General features: G+C 52.8%; 1 protein-coding gene across 3 annotated transcripts in view; it reads right to left on the bottom strand.

Moving 5' to 3' along the window:
- TFDP1 (transcription factor Dp-1) overlaps positions 1–19,615 on the bottom strand; it is a 42,617-nt gene that overhangs the window by 5,180 nt on the left and 17,822 nt on the right. For all 3 annotated transcript variants that reach the window (XR_012002067.1, XR_012002066.1, XM_072761123.1), the window contains exons 3-10: positions 17,429–17,495; positions 8,724–8,830; positions 5,348–5,469; positions 4,111–4,276; positions 3,591–3,734; positions 2,992–3,060; positions 1,047–1,198; positions 173–339 (exon numbers count right to left, since the gene is read on the bottom strand). Coding sequence is in view for 1 of the 3 variants with exons in the window: in XM_072761123.1 (XP_072617224.1) it covers positions 173–339; positions 1,047–1,198; positions 2,992–3,060; positions 3,591–3,734; positions 4,111–4,276; positions 5,348–5,469; positions 8,724–8,830; positions 17,429–17,495 (994 nt within the window). In the remaining 2 variants the exon portion in view is untranslated. The remainder of the gene's footprint in view (positions 1–172; positions 340–1,046; positions 1,199–2,991; positions 3,061–3,590; positions 3,735–4,110; positions 4,277–5,347; positions 5,470–8,723; positions 8,831–17,428; positions 17,496–19,615) is intronic.

The raw sequence follows: 19,615 nt of genomic DNA, 5'->3' as shown, positions 1-19,615 counted from the left end.
GGCGTCCAGCCTGCCAGCCCTGTACCCTACCCGCCTCACGGCCCCAGGGCCCCCTTTCTGGCTGAGTCCACTCCTGGTGCCCAGTGCTGGATTTGGCCTCTGCAAAGGCGGGCCACACATCCAGAGCTGGGATCTGGCCCCATGGCCACCAAGGGGACCAGACAAGACTGACCTGTCACATAGGGTTCCAGTGCTTTCGGCACCAAACTCCTAGCCATCTTCAGGTCTTCAGCAGAGCAGCTTCCGGACTCCAGGCCACAGGCCATCCCCATGCGCTTCAGCACTTCTATGTCATCGTGGATCTCAAACGTGTTGTCAAAGTTGAACAGATACTCAAACCTGAGAGACAATGTCGCCACCAGAAAATGAACCACATGCCACGTTTCTGAAGGTGCAGGCATGTGGGGCACACGGGACACATGGGGCCCCAAGCAGAGTCACTCAGCCCAGCCTCCCAGGATGTTTTCTCATCTGGCATCCCACAAAACCCATCACCGCAAAAGCAGCAGGCATCACAGAGCTGAGCGTGGGGCAGCTGCCCACACCTCAGGCCAATGCTGAAACTGAACACTGGCTACTGCTTGTACAAGGTTTAAACGGATGCGCTAATAATAACACTGAGAGATTTTACATTTTAAGAGATAAACACAAAACTGGGGATGTGAAAAAGAAGTCTATCATCTCATTACACTGAAAGACTATATATAATAATCACAAATTAGATACTTCTATAAAGAAGTAAGCGGGGGCAGCCCGGGTGGCTCAGCAGTTTAGCATCCCCTTCGGCCCAGGGCGTGATCCTGGAGACCCGGGATCGAGTCCCATGTCAGGTTCCCTGCATGGAGCCTGCTTCTCCCTCTGCCTGTGTCTCTGCCCCTCTCTCTCTCTCTCTCTCTCTCTCTCTGTCTCTCTTATGAATAAATAAATAAAATCTTTAAAAAAAAAAGTAAGTGAACATGCTACTTCTGAGTGTGACAGTGGCCTTCACGCTGACCTGAGGCTCAGCTGGGACCTCAGGATAGGGGCCCACTCATCAATGGACCTACTTGTCGTTGGAAATGCTGCAGTCGATCACGGTCTTCTTGCTGGTATTGACGATGATGAAGGGCAGGTGGATGACGGAGTTGGGGGGCGGCGGCCGGCTGGCCTGCTGCTCCGCCTGGCGGTTCCTCTGCACCAAATTCTTGAAGGCAATTTGCTAAAAAAGATGAGCCACCAGCACGCTGCTCACACCAGCTGCCACCAATCGAAGGCCTTGTCCATAGGTGTCCCAAAAACTCTGCCCAACCCCACAGGACAGCAACAGGGGTCAGGCCCGTGAGAGGCCAGAGCAAACCAGGGGGAGACGCAGGCCCCGTTGAGGGCTCAGCAGAGGATGCACACCCTGAACACCAAACAGCCCTAGGGGAATGGAGGCAAATGCTCAGGCCACTGAGATAAAAACGTCTCCCAGGAATGGTTAAAAGAAACGCATCAATGCTGGATGTTGCATTCCTCCTGCCCCTCTGGGTCCCGAGAAGGCAGACATGGGGCCATGCCCCCATAGGGACCTGGAGCAGCAAACATCTGCAGACCTGCTGGCACAGGGCTCTCTCTGAGGGTGTGGGCCCTGAGCTCTGCAGTGACGTACACCTTCACCATAACTCGCGTGTGGTCAGGTGAAAGCCAGGAAGCCAGGAAGCACCCCTCCCTCCTCAGCTAGCCCCAGGCCACAGCGCCTGGGAGGGGACTTGGGGCTCACAGCTAGGCAGGAGAGGCAGTGACTGGATATTTTAAAGTAGCCTCGTGTGCCGTGGATATCACAGGGAACTGAGCCGAAGAGAGGGACCACTGCTGACAGACATGCGCGTGCTGCCCTGCTGCCCTACTGCCCTCTGCAGCCACATCCTGTCCACCAAAGCACTCCCTGCACCAAAGGCTAGGGTGGAGGAGTGACCGAGGTACCGCGTGCCAAGTGCACCCAGCATGGCTAGACTACACCCTCCGCTGCAGTCTGAAGGCACTGGGCCAGCAGCTATCCCAAGCCTCTCACTGACCCCTCCCCTCTGCTTTCTCCTGTGTTTGAAGATCTCCTGACATCAGCCACCAGGCCTGTCCTCAGACCCCACTGCACTTCCCCCAGGACCCCAGGGTTCCCCATGCTCCCTCCAACCTTACCATGGGGCCTGTGGCTTCACAGCCCTTGGGGTCCATGAGCACCTCAATAAATCACGGCTAAGCCATGTCCCCTTCCTTGGCCAACCACCAGTTCCACAGCAGCTGACTCGCACACCGTAGGCCCCAGCTGGATGGCCCAGTGCCACACAGCTTCAATCCAGGGACCCCCACTCCAGCAAGCTCCTGGTATGTTTGTTATTTCTGCTTCCAACCCTGAATGGGCATCTCCAGGACCCTACAGGGATGGGGATGGCGGCACACGCCCCCCAACCACACATGCTGACCATCTCACACCCCTGGTCTGGGGTTTGGTACTCAGAACGCACTTCAGACCTGTCCCTGGGAAGCTTCACATGCTACCTTCCACAAGGCATCCCTCCCGTCATTTAGACTGTGATAAGCAGCACGCGTGCAGCACATGTGCTCACCCATACATCCATTCTCTCTGGGAAGAAGACCCTCATCTGTAAAAGTTTACATCAAGGACACCTGTGCCCGACTCAGTGGGTGCTTGTGAAATGTGCATTCAGATCTCAAAGTGGAGATTTTCCCCAGGAGGTAGGCACCAAGGCTGCACGGCACTGAGCCCTAGGTATTCTATGTTTCTTCCCAGCCATGCACTCCAGGGCAGGGTTTGCAAGCGAGGTGTGGTTAAGAAATGAACAGTAATACAGGACAGTTAGGATAACACCCTGGTAAAAGCCCTCCATCTGCATGCAAGGCGGCACAGGCACGGGACATGGCAGTGGATCACAGGGCACAGGGGATGCCACAGCAGGAGGGAGCCAGACCAGCAGACACAAAGCAGCTGCCTCCGGAGAGCAGCACCCTTACCTGCAGGATGAGCTCCTGAAGCTGAGACTGTTTCTGCTTAATCCTTTCAAGTCTCCTCTGTCTCTCCACCTTCAAAACAAAGATGGTGGCATCACACTGCATCTAGCAGGGCCCCCTAGGGACATGCTCCCTGGCCTGTTTGCCAAACTAACAGCAAGGAAACAGATGGCCTATAGCACGTGGCACATGTCCTGGGACAAAGGGGGGTTTCTTTAATCTTAAAACCACACCCTCTACTCCATCTTCTCTTATCTTCTGGACACGGCAGTGTCTTCGGACACAGCAGCTATAAAACTCAAACCTCAGCTGTCAGGATTCAGAATTTATCTATGCTGGGGATCACCAACCGCGGCCAGGAAGGCCACCTCCTCGCCAGTGCCCACAGAGCACGGATAGGCTAGACGGATGGCATGCCAACGTCTGGTGAGCAGGCGTGGGGCCTGGGGAAGCAGCCGACCCCCGGTCCAGGCCAGGAACACACAGCTTCAAACCCTGAGTGGGCACCTCCAGCACACACACCAGAAATGCCCACCCCAAACACACTACACAGGGGGCACATCTACAAGGGCACAGCGGGAAACAGGTGGTTAGCCGCATACCTCTAAATTCTGACATTCCTGAGCCGAATTGGTGGGCAGACCAATCCACTTGATCTCCTTCTTCTCCTTAGAGATGATGTTCATGGCCATCAGCACATTTAAGGCATCATAGACTCGCCGTCTTATGTTCTTCTGGTCGTAAGCCTGGGGAGGATAGAGCATAAGTTTTCCAAACCATCCAGAGCAGCTCACAGGTGAACACTTGAACACCACACTCAACCATATGCAGGGAAGCACACCACCAACCCACCTTATGCCCTGTGAACACACCAGCTGTGGCTAGATGGCTCCTAGTGCATCCCCACAGAACTCCAAGGGAGTCTCTACAGGGAGCTGACCCAACAGGAGCCAGAGCCCACGCATGACACCATCTGGGGATGATAAAGTGTCATACTGCCGAAAGATCCAGAAAATTCTTTTGTGTTGTTCTCTGAACTTGTGTAACTCAAGTAGTTTCAGAGAAAACAAGAGTGAGCAGTACGACGCCAGGGCGTCTCCCTGCCATGCAGCACATACTCACGGATTCGTTTGGTAGAATATGGTTATCGGCAGCACTGAACTCTGCAACCAGCTCGTCGGCCACCTCGTTGTAGGACGTGGTCCCCTTCCTCTGCACCTTCTCGCACACCTTCATGGAGAAGTGCCTTAGGCCTTTCCCGTTCTTCTCCCCTTTCCTGTGGCGTTTCCTTCAAAAATACAAAGGAACAGTGGTGCCCTCAGCACCAGCCCCAGGGGACACACATGTCCACCCACAGGCTAGCAAGCTGGGAATGGGCCGAGACCCCAGGTGTGGCCCTGGGGACCTGGCTCGTCTGAAGAGTGCACTGGGCACAGCCCTGGGGCCAAGGCTCTCTTGCTTTCTTTAGGGGCCAGAAAACAGACTTTTAGGTGGCCAGGCCTCACATCTCCATCAGCTCCCAGGAAAAACAGGGTAGACACACATCAGATATGCAGGAGCCAGTGCACATCTAATGTGTACTGATACACCAACATTGCTTCTTAAAAAGATGTCCACTGACACAGAATTATGCAAGTTTTACTGCAAATTTAAGAACTTTTAAGGAAAATTTGAGCAGGCCAGGAGCCAAGGCGATGTGGAGACCATGACAGCCATGTGGCAGTGGGCACCCAACACTGAAGACCACAGTGTGCTTCAGACTGGGGGAAAGCCACTGTTTCAACTTTTTAAGTCACCACGTCAAGGGAAGGGTGGCTCTGGACAGACACCTTGCTGGGTGATTCAGAGAATCACGGTTTTTGCTTTGGAACCAATACAGACATAATTCCCAAAAGGTTTTTGTTTTTAAGGAAAGTCACAGAGCTGACCTCCGAGTAAAATTATTTCCTCACTAGGCTGCTTACTGGAAGACAGGGTCAAGGTGACAGTGGGCCGGGACCCTCCTACAGGTGGGTGTCACCCGTGGAACAGCAGTTACAGAGCCACAGCGGGTGAGGCTATGTGAGATCCACCACATTTGCACACTCTTCCCTAGATGCTACTTTCCAGTGCAGAAAACGGAAAAAGTGCCAAAGTCACCGAAGTGCTGAGAAGCCAGCTTCCTCATCTTCTTCCGATCGCATGTTGGCCACCCTCCATGGTGCAGACCCCTCCCCCCAAACCGCAGGGAGGCGGCCCCCTGCAGCCAGACTTCTCCTTTACGAGGAAAAGTGTACCCTGACTACATCTTTTCTGGGCATGACGGCCAGCCCTCATGGCCCAGAGAGCTGGAGGTTATAATTCTAGGCAATGTGCTCACCCGGCAGACCAAGGTGAGGGGTCTGAAGGCTGGTTCTGTGAGACAAAGTGAGTGTTAGGGGTGTGTGGGCTTCCTACCACGATAGTGTTGGGCGCTGCAGGTCTCTGAGGCGTACCAATTACCTACAGTCAAAAGAGACAATTCAGAACACAATCAGAAATGTCCCGCATATGACCCTGCCATTTTACATTTCCCATCATCTACAGCCACTGCTGAGCTCCATTAGCTAAGAAATTCAGAGAACACGGTCACGTGAGCCCCTAACAGCTGACCCTGCTGAGTTAGACGCCATCGATCAGCACTTGTGCCCTCATCGACCTCAGGTGTGTCCCCGGGTTCACCAGAAGAGGCAGGAAATGCCCCCACGCCAGCGAGCCCCATGGAACAGCAGGCACCAAGGAGGTGGTGGAGAGCGGGGGCACCTACAGAGTGAGCCTCAGGGTACATCCCCACTGTTCCTCTTGCCCTAGTTCACTTGCCCTTCCCTTCAGGGACGCGGACAAGGATGAAGCCCTCTCTTTCAGGGCTCCCCAAGTGAGACCAAAACACAAAGAGGAAAACTCTCAGAACAAAGGGATCACAGAACAGGCCTTGTGGTGTCCCACCAGCCCTCCCGTGTGTGGGAGCCTCACGCCAACAGCGGCTTCATGGGGGACCTGGCACCCTAAACACTGCAGTGGAAGGAGGCAGTTAGCACCAGCAGCAAAAGACACACTCCAGGCAAGAGCAGCTCTGGGGACAGCAGTGTGACCTGCCCTGCACGTGGTTGAGTCTGAGCACCCCATGCCATCTCTTCACAGAAGAAAGGGAAAGCCTGCTTTGTCTTTGACAAAGACTCAGAATTCGGTCTTGTGAACATGCAAATATTCCCATGGGGGACAGACACACTGCTGTGTATAGTCAAGTAAAAATCCCAGTTTTCTAAGATCTTGTACATGTCTCCACCCACATCACAGAGCTGATGCAGGAAACAGTTCAGAAACCTGACATCCCAATCGGAGAAGGACAAACATTATATGGTCTCATTCATTTGGGGAATATAAAAAATAGTGAAAGGGAATAAAGGGGAAAGGAGAAAAAATGAATGGGAAATATCAGAAAGGGAGACAGAACACGAGAGACTCCTAACTCTGGGAAACGAACTAGGGGTGGTGGAAGGGGAGGTAGGAAGGGGGTGAGGGTAACTGGGTGACGGGCACTGAGGGGGGCACTTGACAGGATGAGCACTGGGTGTTATTCTATATGTTGGCAAATTGAACACCAATAAAAAATAAATTTATTAAAAAAAAAGAAAAAAAAAAAAAGAAAGAAACCTGACATCCCAGTATCTACACAGCTGAGTGCCCCAGTGCCATTATGCCGCTGTCCAACGAGTCACCCTCAGGCACCAGGTGCTAGGGCAGCCCTTCGCAGGGGCAGGGCGCACCCTAGGGTCTCTCTGTGTCCACTGGGCAGCCAGGGGGACATCCCTTGGGCCCCTTCTTAGCAGGATGAGTGTGCTGCCTGCCATGGCTGTGGGATAGCTGACTGGGCACTTTGTCCTAAGTCAGGTCACCTGTCAGTGCTAATGACCCACAAACCACAGAAAGAAAAATGTTCTCAATTTCATTCTTTTAATTCACATTTGATCATTTTCCAATGATCACAGTTTCATCACAGTGTTTTCCAAACTGTGGATCACTCATTCAAAAGCCATGAAATCAACAGCATGCTTTCTGAAAAAAAAAAAGAGGTCAACAGAGACAAATTCCCAGAGAGGAGGCACACCTCCTGAACCTTCTGATTCTTTTAAATAAACACATGCATTTAAAGGGCCCTGGGTCACTGTGGAGAACGTGCTTCTGCCGAGGCCCAGGGCCACCAGTTTGGGAAAACACGGAGCCCTGTCACTCGTGGCACTTCCTGGACGTATACTACGCAGACCTGGTTGGCTACATTCTCAGGAGAATGGATTTAGGACACCGACACCCACGCGGACGGGAAGGAGCATCACCAGAGGGCTACCTGACACCTGGTCCAGGCCCCCACAGCCAGCACACTTGCTCTTGTCTTCTCCCTAAGCTGGACCTCCTCACGCATCTGGTCCACAATGAGAACGAAAGTCAGAGGACCAGGCATACAGCAGGTACTCAATAACCATTCACAGTGAACATGGCCTCCCTGGATGACAGAAGGCTGTTCTCTCTCTGGTCCTCTCCTACAAACTGTGCCCGCAGGCACTGACTCTGGCGGGGCTGTAGCCCAAGCTCCTCATGAGCCCAAGCCACGCTCACATCACATGAAGACAAGGCTCCGTAGTCACAACGCGCCCGTCCTTCTGTCCTCAAGTGCCTGGCAGATGGAGTTGAGAGACATTCGGGTATGTACTCGGCTGCTCACCCTGCTGGGCTTCACAAAGGAGTTACCATCTCTAACTCCACCCCGAAACCACCAGGCTCCAACCAGAGATGTAACTTTAGGTCTGATAAAGTTTAAGGCACCAACAGACAAATGTGCATGTTAATTTTCTTCCCTACTATCTACAGCCACAAAAAGAGATGGATTCTCAATTAAGGAGGTATTCCCAAGCTATGTCTGATACACAGTACCTAAAAATAAAATGAGTTACAGAATAAAACAAAACAGAGTATTTAACTTATATCAAAAACACATTTATTAAAAGCTATGATGAGCCAAATATCACAGCAACTCTCTAAGAAAAGCAGTCACGCCTACTGACGGGGGTTAAGTGACGGGACGCATCCACAGTTACCCGGGAGCTCAGATCTGAGCAAGCTCAGGTGGGCAGTCAACATCCTCCTCTTGATGCTACACATGGCCCAGGAGTCAGGGAGGCTTCAATCTGACTGAGATCCGTCAAGAAGGGCCCACTGAATCCCACAGGTGATCAATACACAGGGGCGCCCAGCACGGGCTGAGGAGAGCAGACCCACCTCTGCCCCCTTTTATCAGGTGGGGCAGTCAGGGACACACCTGTCCCAGAACCCTGACAGCCTACAGAGCCCTAAGCCCACTGTGTGCTCCACAGGGACCCCATCCCAGGCAAGGAGTGTCCACCCTAAGGAGGGTCAAGGCTGGGTGCTGCCACCCACACACAACTCAACACGGCTTCCCCAGGGCAGACTCAGGACCCATGGGCACACGGCACAGGCCAGGAAGCTGCCGGGCCTGAGCCAGGCCCCACTGTCCAGTCACACCTGCAGGCAGGCCTGGTCCAGGGGAGTGCACACTGGCACCCCGAAATCTGGCACTATCCCAACACAGTGAGCATTCGAGAGGGAACAGCAGAAGGCAAACCTCACACCCCGACCTCCGCACCATAGCCTAAGAGGCCACCATCCAGAATATGCAAGCCCGCCTCCCCAGGGCCCCTTACCACTTGCTGTGCAATGTTGACATTGGACTGTCCGAATGTTTTTGGCAACAGCTGCTTCCCCAGCGTGTTCACTGCAGAGGGGTGGACAGCTACCAAGGACACCACACCTACAATGTAAGGAGGTAACAGGTTAGTTCCATTCTGGGGATTAAGGCTAAACATGACAGCTTCAGGATGATGAGGCTTCTGATGAGAGGTCCCTACTTTACCCACCTTAGGTCTGTGGGTCAGTTGCAAATCCTTCTAAGTTTAACTCACACCTCACAGCACCTGCATGGACACGACCACCTGCTCTCCCACCCAACCAGCCCCTCCTGGGTGCTTTCATGTCAGGAGGCAGACCTCAGGGGCCGCAAGCACATCACCAACCTGCCCCAAGTCCCTGTGGAGTTGCCTGCTCACGTATACTGTTCTGCAGGGACCCCCCCAGGGATCTGAGGATACCAGCTCTTGAAAGACTACAATTGTGACAATTAGAGGCAACTTATGTTCTAGCATTTCTCTGTGTGCAAAACTAGTTTAGAAATTGAACAATCGGGGCACCTGGGTAGCTCAGGGCATGATCCCGGAGTCCCAGGATCAAGTCCTGCATTGGGCTCCCCGCAGGGAGCCTGCTTTCCCCTCTGCATGTGTCTCTGCCCCTTTCTCTCTGTGTCTCTCATAAATGAATAAATAAAATCTTAAAAAAAAAAAAAAAAAAAAAAGAAAGAAAGAAAGAAAGAAATGCCTGGTGACGAAGATGCCCCCTCTTTGAACACGCAGATGACCTCATCACAAAGCAAAGGGGAAGGATACACGATGAACAGAAACACTCATTCCAAGCATTAGAGTCCTGTGTGCCTGGCTCTGTCCTTGGTGCTAGGGATACAACAGTGAATAAAAATGATAAAACATGTTATCTTGGGATGCCTGGGTGGCTCAGCGGTTGAGTGTCTGCCTCTGGCTCAGGGCGTGATCTGGGAATCCGGGATCAAGTCCCACATCAGACTCCTTGCAAGGAGCCAGCCTCTCCCTCTGCCTAGGTCTCTGCCTCTCTCTCTGTTTCTCTCATGAATAAATAAAAACTTAAAAAAAAAAAATCTTATATATTAAATAATAAAATCAAAAGAAGTAGAAATGATAAAAATTCAAAACATAAAAATGAAGTCCTTGCCCTGACGGCATGAGAAGACAGAGAGGAAATAAATAAAGGGAGTGCATACAAGAGACAGTGATGCCCGGGAAAATAGGTAGAGGGTGGAGACCCTCAGAGTGTGCTTGGTCCACGTCCTATGCAGAAGGGCCAGAGCACCCCCAGGAAGAAGCAGACCAACTCCCCCTCTCCTGGTCACTGGGTCACTGCCCTACAGGGAGAGGAGGAACCCTGCTGGCTCCTGGAGCAGACTGGCCTCCTGTGGCTGCCACCGCAGGGGAGAACAGGATCCTGAGAGGGGGATGGGAAGAAGGGGGGACCGGCTGGGGGATGGGGAAGGGAAGGGGGGATCTGCAGGAGGATGGGGGGACCTGAAGGGGGATGGGGGGTAGGGTGGTGGCTCATGCCAGGCAGCAGCAGATGGCATTTCCTTCACTTCACGAGGCCATCTAGCCCAGCCTGAAGGTTCATTTTTTGTGCCTTTTATAAGTCCATGCATTTTAAAGAACAGACTTCGCTAAACAGTGAATCCTAGAGCCGCACACAAAAACCAAATAATTTCTGAACAGCACAAGTTGACCAAGCCAACTGGCTAAATATTAGTATTTTTACCAACCAACACCAATAGATATTTATTTTCTGTAAATATATGCCTTGTTTTTATTTTCCTTTGAACACAGAGATCTATATCGTAGCAAAAACAAATTTTTTTAATAATTGTTTTAGGTACGCAAAATGTTTTAAAAGACAAAAAGCAAAATTATTCTACTTTGTATAGAGATTTAAAACATACAAACCTATCACTTTTCAGATTCATGTATAGATTAGCTTTAACCTATTATTCCTAGGTTTCTAGGAATACTGGATTGATTCATTAAAAAAGATAAAAATGGGTTTTTTTTAGTCTGCAAATGACACACTGCCAACATCAGGTGGTTCTTAGGACACGTCTTAGCACTTACTTTGCGCGTCACGTAAATGAAGACAGAACACAGGACTGCTGCACTGGGCGCAGCCGCTTGTCTCGGGCTAGACCTGCAGGTCCAGATGCAAGTGCTCCCACCCGTAGAAGGCAACACAAACCACCCAGAACCACAGGAAGGTCCTTCTGTAAAATAACATGCTTAGAGCCCCAAGGATCTCAGGGAGCAAGGGGGAGCAGAGAGGCAGATGTGTACCCAGAGCCCTTTCCTGGACAGTGGTAGCAGCTGTCCTTTCCACCAGGGGCTCTTCCTCGTTCTGTTGAGAGAAACTTCAATACAAAGAATTGCTTTGAGGCAGTCCTGCTCCCACAAAACCTAGCTTTAACTATGACCATTTTACCCTATTTGCTGAAGAGGCCTGAAAAGCAGAGGTAAGCTTCCCGCCCACAGACCCGCCCTATCCCCAGCTGCAGCCAGAGGGCTTGGAGGACGCACCATCTGTGCCTGTGAATCCAAGAAAATACAAGCATTACTCATGTGGGCCTTTGAAATCTCAAAGAAAGCTGACTTGTATCACATCTTCTTGCATCTGCGCTCACCCCGTTGCTGGGACTATCCTGACAGATCTAGCGGGTTCCTGCGGTGCTGAGCCACTACTCTGTGCTAGCAGGCTGGCTGTGCGGATGCACAGATGCTCCTAAATGCAGTAGTTAACGCTGCAGGCCTCCTCCTGCTGAGTCTCCCAAGAGCAGGGGCACCAAAGGGAACGTGTGCTCCAGGTGACCATCTGCATTTCGGGTTTTGGCCCAGCACATCCATGCACACACACTCAAACACCCCCCCACACACACGCCCCCCCAGCGACTGTCCATCTCCCAAGTTCCTGTCAACTGCTGACTCAGGAAGACATGTCCCTTTTTGTCAATCTCAAGGATGGAATTTCATTTCTGGTTTAATCTGATCACAGAAATTAGAATTGTTTAACATCCTCTTCTGACAAGGACCACCACACACTCAACCCACTCACACGGGGGACGGGAACCAGTTTAGTCACAACACTGGCCTAGAGATCTACTCACTAGAAGACTGTGAACTGCACTTAAAGACTTTTATTTAGGGAAATATGCACAGTATTTTCAAATATAACATCATGAAATGGAGGATTCCTTTCCTAGCAAGAAAATGCACTAGGAACATACGTGATCTGAACTGCTCTAACTGTAACAGAAAAAGGATCCTAAAAATACTATGTAATCATATTATAATAATCACAATCCATTAATATCTATAGGTTTTAAGATATTTTAAATGATGAAATTATAGGGTTTAATATTTTCTTGGACATAATTTTAACCATTTTTAAGTTCTGAGAACTTCCTATCCTGCCCACCACACCACACACTCTGTGCACTGATGTGGCTGAAAGGGCCATTAGAACTGGTGCCAGAGAAGCTCTGCCCCAGGCGATGGCAGGTGCTACCCCACACAGTGGGCACTGGATCACCACCAATGGTGTCCTTCTCAGGATGAGCTCACTTGGGGACCATCACAACAGCCACACCACCCCATACGCTCACTGCTCCCCAGCCGAGCACCCTGAAGGGGGAAACGGGCTCTGCAGGGGCCGCCCCCCACCCTGGTCTGAGGGGCACTGCATCTCAGGACTCTTAGGACACTGGCTCGGACAGTGGCAGATGGACGATGCCCTCACTGCTTATTTGTGCAGCACCTGTCTCTTTTGCACCGTGGCAGTCATAGCAAGCCCGGCAGCAGGGTTCAGAGGTTGGGACGTCATCTAGGCTTTAGGTGTCCCCTGGGTTCACACAGCTGGGAGGAGATAAGCTGGGGCCTCTGTGGCACATGCCCCGGGGGGCCGAGTGAGTTCTGCCATTTCCTCCTGCACAGGGTCCTTTCCCAACCGCCGCACGAATATCAGCCTGGACTGACCCACCATGTGTGCAGGCGCATGCGCCTCTGGGAGGGAACAGTGTCCATGTCTCTAGAATCACACAGCAACACCAGGCTTTCAGCCACACGGCACCACTGAAATCTCACCTCCCCTGCCTTAGAACCCTTCCAAGGGGAGACACAACACTGATGCAGAAGCGGGAGGTGTCTGTCACCAGCCAGACGTGCATCTGCCCCCCGCCCCCCCGCCCCCCCCCCACACACACACGGAGCGCACACAGGCACAGAGCTGTTCGGGGAAAGGATGGGTCTCTGTCAACAATCAACATGTCTTACAACTCTCCACCAAGAAGGCACCAGGCGACAATGGGCAGCACTAGGAACTCCAGGAATGGCCCAGCAACAGACAAGTGTTAAGTCACACAACCACGGGGACAGGACAAGCACACGCCAACAGGACACACCTGTATGCCGCCATCGGAGAGTGTGTACAGAATAGTGAATACACACATACATGTACCTTTACATTTTTAACTGAATTCTTAAGTACCCTTGCAGTTTCTGCAGTGAGCATGTTTGATAAGAACTTTGCCGAAGGGGTGTGAGTAAGGCTGATGGGCGAACAGAGATTGGGTGAGAGGAAGAAGGCTGGCTGTGTGCAGAGGGCAGGCAGGCAGCAGGCGCATCGGGAGCAGAGGGTGCCCGCGTGGCAGGGGACAACGGCCTGAACCCCAAAGCAGCAGCCGGATGGCTGAAGAAGAGAACCAGGCAGGAACACCAGCAAGAAACTGGGCCAGCAAAGCACCTGGACAGACCCAACCAGCACGCAGGCCCGGGAGCAGAGGGGCTCAGACCCCCTGGGGCACCAGGACCCAAAACATGGCTGCTGCGGGTATGCGGGGCTGGGCATTCACATGTTTGGTGCAGCCATGCACATGAGCCACGTGGTCCAGTACCCAATCCTGAGCATCTGCTCAGAACACAGGAACAAAAGTGCATGCAAAGGTTCACACGGCATCACCACCACTGGCAAAACACCAGAAGCACCCCAGTGCCGTCACACAGAGGATTCACCATCTCCAATGGCATCGGGGGCTCTGGCCCTCAGGGTCAGGAGTACAGAATGTGGTGACTTCAGTACGTTTTTCTGGGGGAAACAGCTTTCTGAATCTTGCAACTGTGACGACTAACAGGATAAGCCCAGTTGCCAAGGTGCCCGTTCTCAGCTGCCCATTCACAGGCCAGCCAGGGCTGCTCTGGAACCAGTAAGCCGACTTCAGGGAACAGAGACCACCCTCCAGAATTAACCTGACAAAGGTTTTCAGAGCAGAAACTGGGTTTCCTCAAGGAGGAAGGAGTTCTGTCTTAGGGTTAGAGCCCCGGCCCCTGCCTGTGTCCAGCCTGCAGATTTCAGACCTGCCAACCCCCTCATCAACTGGGACAACTCCATGAAACAAGCCTCTCTCGGGATCCCTGGGTGGCGCAGCGGTTTGGCGCCTGCCTTTGGCCCAGGGCGCGATCCTGGAGACCCAGGATCGAATCCCACGTCGGGCTCCCGGTGCATGGAGCCTGCTTCTCCCTCTGCCTGTGTCTCTGCCTCTCTCTCTATCTCTCTGTGACTATCATAAATAAATAAAAAAAAAAAAAAAAAAAAAGAAAGAAAGAAACAAGCCTCTCTCACATGCACAGCATGCCTCCCACAGGCTCTGCCTCTGGAGAAGCCTGTGGACACTGGGATCTGGAAATGGGCCCCACACAGCAGCAAAAAGACACAGGCAGAAGAGAGTCATGGGCAGCACTGGAGGCCAAGATGGTGAGCTGAGTTGCCGTCAGGACCCAACCAACAGGGCAAGAGCTGCAAAGCCCGCATGGGAGCGTGTGGGAACCCAGTGTGAGGGGCATCCTGGCCAGAGCCTGGGCAGGAGCAGGCGGGGGAGGCCTCATCAGTACCAGCTGGGGGCAAAAGGGTCCCCAGGGTGCAGTGCAATTCAGGTACTGGCCTGTTCCCAAATTCTCAGTGGGTAGACTGGAAAGTTGGGGCAAACTGGCCTGGCAGGCACAGCACACAGGGTACAGTGAGACTAGCCCCTGCCCTGCAATGCCCAACCCGCACTGGGCCCGGGCCACAGCCCTCTTCGTGACTACTCCCCACCCCACAGTTGAACCGCTACAGTGAAAGCCAGCTCCTGCCGCTCATAGTCACTCCACAGAGACCCGCTCTCTGGCACACACCACTGGCCATGACGACTCCAGGCTCCTGGAAAGGCTGGTGCACAGGGTCTGGCCTCACTCACCGTGACCCACGCTGAGCTTGTGCCAAATGTCCTCAGGAAGTGCCTGCAGTGACCACTGAATCAGACAACACGGCGCAGGGACACCTGGGTAGCTCAGTGGTTGAGCATCTGCCTTTGGCCTAGGGCGTGATCCCAGAGTCCAGGGATCGAGTCCCACATCGGGCTCCCTACACAGAACCTGCTTCTCCCTCTGCCTGTGTCTCTGCCTCTCTCTCCGTGTCTCTCATGAATACATAAATAAAATCTAAAAAAAAAAAAAAAAAAAAAAAAGACAACGTGATGCAACACCCAAGGTCTCCTCAACCAAATGAAACACCAATGAATGACCCAAAGTGAACAGCTCAAGTCAGCAGCTGCTTTAGTCTGTTGTCTAAAATTAACCTCAAAATCTCTGAGCCCAAAGCAAAGGAGGCTGCAGGTAGAAACTGTCTTGACGGGCAGATGATACGGGATAGAGCCTGTGCACCAGAAGGCGGCATTCAGGCACCTGGTCCCACTCCCTCAGGGCCAGGCCAGCACCTAGCAGCCCGGACCCACAAACAGCTCTGTATTAAAACAACTTCTGTGGAAGTGCATGAGAAGCCTGCACGGGCAGCAGGTCGCAGAGATGGTGTGGGGCAGGAGCCCCACGAGGAACCCGAGCACCTGTGAGGTGTACTGGTCCTGGAGGGGCACAGATGCAGAGGCAGAAGCCAGGAGAACCTCGAGGGGCAGAACACAGAACCTGCTGCAGGGCGCACAGGGGGCTGCAGGGGGGCCAGATCACACTAAGGAGACACCAAGTACTTTAGCACTTGTCAGTTAGCAGGCAAGTGACACCAGAATGTTGCCTCATGGACTCAAGGAGCTGTTTTCTGGTGCCTCTCAAGCCTCTGCCTCACCATCAAACTCTGCAGGACACAGCTATTCATAAGCAGGAAAAGGGGACAAGCAGCCTGTGATAACAAGCAAGGCTCTCAGAGTGTCCCAACAGTGAAGAATTCAACGTAAACACCAGAATGAAAGATTTCCATCATTTCCAAAGGAACAAAGTTTGTGGGGTTTTTTTCATGGTTATTTCTGCTTCATCAGTTTGACAAAACATGTCATGCCTACAACTCCTGAAATGCTAAGTGTCCTGGTAATTACACTACAGTGTCTCTCACTCATGCAATCTATGGACAGTGAAAAGCCACACACTGAGCCCCTTGGCGGACTCTCCAACCCTGCGCAGGAAGCTGAAGAGCAAGGGATCCACAAAGAAGCAGGACTCTGCCTATGGCCTTCACAAAAGCAGAGAAACCAGGAGAGCAAGTGGAGGCCCATGGCCCACAGCCTGTCCTGCATGACAGCAGCCAGCAGGATAAGCCAGCCTGGACAGGGCGCAGGCCAAGGGCCCTGAAGGGCAAGAGAGCCTCCATGGGCATCTGAAGGTGACATCCCAAAGCAACAGAGGGGACGGAGCATGAGCCCACCGCCCCAAACCACAATGGCCTGCTGAGCCATACAGGCAAGGGCCCCATGGGGCAGGAGTGGCTGGGCTGCCATCCCACTTGCCACAGCAGACAGACAGGAAGGGGCTAGGACACAACACCCAGCTCAAACTCCCCTGAAGCTACAGCGGGACCCAAGAGGTCACTTGTGCAGGCCTCAGCCTGGCTGGTGTGGACAGAGAAGAGGCAGTGAAGTGACCCAGCCACTGTGAGCTCCCTAGTCTCACACATCCACACTGGAAGGAGCATCTCCTCTGATGCAACACTTCTACAGCTAGCCTACCCAAGGAGACAACTAGCACATTCTGACATGGTCACTACGAGGGGAACCATGGGGCCCTCGGGAAAAGTGGCTTTGACCAATCCACCCCCATGCTCACCCCTCAACTCCAATGAGCCACTGAAGAGACACACACGGCTTCCTGACAAGGAAGATGCTCATCCGCACATGAGGTATGCACCACAAGCCTTGCACCTGAGTCTGTTCTGGTTGGGGCCCATGTCCAGAGCAGACACCTGAAGAGCCGTGAGGTGGAGGAAACCATGTGACCTGGGTTCTTGGCACCTCACATTCCCGAATTTCTGCAAACAGTATGTGGCTTACACACCAAAATGAACTGACCACAGATGTGTGCCTGCAGGTGGTGTCTGGCTGACTTCATTGGGGGGCCCAGGCACCCTCAAAGCAGGACTCTTGCACCAAAGAAACTCACACATACACCCCATGGAACACTCGTACAACAGAATGGCATTGGGGATCCCTGGGTGGCTCAGTGGTTTAGCGCCTGTGCCTTTGGCCCAGGGCACGATCCTGGAGTCCCGGGATCGAGTCCCATGTGAGGCTCCTGGCATGAAGCCTGCTTCTCCCTCTGCCTGTGTCTCTGCCTCTCTTTCTCTCTATCATGAATAAATAAATAAAATCTTTAAAAAAAAAAAAAAAAAAAACAGAATGGCGTTTCAGAAAGAGGCACCTTACCTTTTCCAGGACTAAGATTCTGGTCTATGAAGACCTTGAGTTCTCCGTTGGCTTCAATTAGACCGGCCTGCAGAAAGCAACAACAACAATAAATAGGACATCTGGGAGGACAAGCCAGCCTGTCTGAGCGGCGCGTAAAATAAAGCATGAAAGACCACATGGCCGTGGTGATGCAAACAAGTGCAGGAAGCTGTGCAGGGAGTGCAGGGCCTCCCCAGTGCTGAGCTCTCTAACTGGACACGCCGCGTGAAAAAAGATCACATGAAGACTTCAGCCTTTGAAAGTAAGCCCTTGACCCGTTAGTCAAACAGCTTTTGTCTGTTAGATCAACGTACATATTACATGGCAAGCCTGAGAGCAGCAGGGGCACACCTTGGGTAAACATGAAAATTCATCTAACCATCTTGAAAGCAGACTAGTGATTGACCTGAGAAGAGGGCATGGTCACAGCTCTGGACATAGCAGTTCCTCCTGAAACTGGGCGTAAAGTACTTATGTGCACAACAGGGGACACAGCAGGATGGCAGGGGTGCCTGACACCCTGGGCGCCCCATCTCATGAGTGGGGCAACCACGTGCAGATGCCAGGCCACACCCATACAGCGGTGCCTGCTGACAGCACGAGCACACTGGGGGCACCAGGGAAATAAGGTCACAACCCATGGCACACAATGCACAGGGAGAGTCTGCAGGACCACCTAGGACACTACAAGTGGTCATGTCCAGGTCTAGGAATGATTGCTGACGTGCTTTCTGCTTTTGTCTCTTCTAGATTTTCCATTGGAAAAATGGAGACTTGCATAAGTTAGCTGTGGGCACCTGCACTGTTAGTGCCTATTGTGATGCCAGCATCCTTGAGTTCAGAGCCAAGAGCTCCTCCATCCCCACCAGGCATCAACAGAGGGCGTCTGCATGCCTCACTGAATCAACACAGGCAGCTCTGCTGGGGATGGGGGGGTGCCTGGGAAACCAAGCCTCCTAACACCTGCCTTGCCACATGCACTACTTACACCAGCTCATACACGTGTACACATGCACAGGTGTACACACACATCCATACAGAGGCATCAACACCCACACATGAACACGCATGTGCCGAAGTACACACATGCACACAAACCACAACACAGGTCAGTTAATCTCAAGAGACAAGTCTCTTCTCCCTCCTGCTCAGGCTCCTGACCACCAGCAGCCAGCGCAGTGGAATTTCTGGCCTGGTGAGAGCACCCCCCCCCCACCCCAGAATGCCTAGTTGCTCAGGGACTCACACCTATGTCCACCCACAGGAACCATGCATTCACAGCAGCTCACGTCTGTGTGCTGGAGGTTCCTCATGGGATGTGTGAGCACAGGCCAGCCTGTAAGCAGATCTAAGCCCAGCTTCCAGCATCATCTTGCTCCTCCAGGAAGCCAGGGTATCCGAAGCCCCATCACCTTCCCACCCTGAGCAAATGCAGTCCCCAGGGGTCACAGCTTGAGGCTCCAGGGGCCATGGCTTGAGGCCAGAGACTTGTCCTGTGAGGAGCCTGAGGTTTGCAGCTTCCAGAAGCACATCTCCCAAGCACACATGTGGCAGTGACGAGCCTGGAGTACACACAAGCACAGCTCACCTGAACCTGGCGTGGGAGAACCCCCACCTCAGGCCCCGTGGCATCCCAGGGGTGGGTTTACGGTCTCTACTGGATGCACAGTGAACAAACTAAATGCATCATCCACACAAGAAACCAAGAGCATATATCCCAACTCACTGACTCTACCTGAGATGGAAGTCAGGCCTACACATGTGAGGGACTACCTGCACAGCCTTGGAGCCCAGCAAAGCTTCCTGGACTCTCCAAAACCCCAACTTCCCACAGAAACCAAGGGACCAAGTGTGTGTGCCCAGGAGGACAATGGCAGATTGAGGCCTGGCTGGGTTAGAAGATCACTGGCCAGGAAGTGGGTGAGGAAGACTTTCCACTTGCCGATGGAGCCCCAAACAGGCTGGTCCCAGCAAACAGGCTCCAAGTGCCCCAGAGCCACAAGACACCAAGTACCTTGAAGCAAGGACCTAGCTATAGCAGGAGAGTGCCTCAGTGCCCCCACAATGACAGCAGCACCTGTCAGACACCCCCCTCCCCGGCACATCACCGGCGCTGCCAGCTCCTCCTTCCCACAGCCCCAAGGGCTCCTCAATCCCATAGATGTG

Source organism: Vulpes vulpes, chromosome 6 (assembly GCF_048418805.1).
Source record: "Vulpes vulpes isolate BD-2025 chromosome 6, VulVul3, whole genome shotgun sequence".
Lineage (NCBI taxonomy): Eukaryota > Metazoa > Chordata > Mammalia > Carnivora > Canidae > Vulpes > Vulpes vulpes.
The sequence above is the reverse complement of the archived record's forward strand: the minus strand, read 5'-3'. Positions and strand labels throughout refer to the sequence as shown.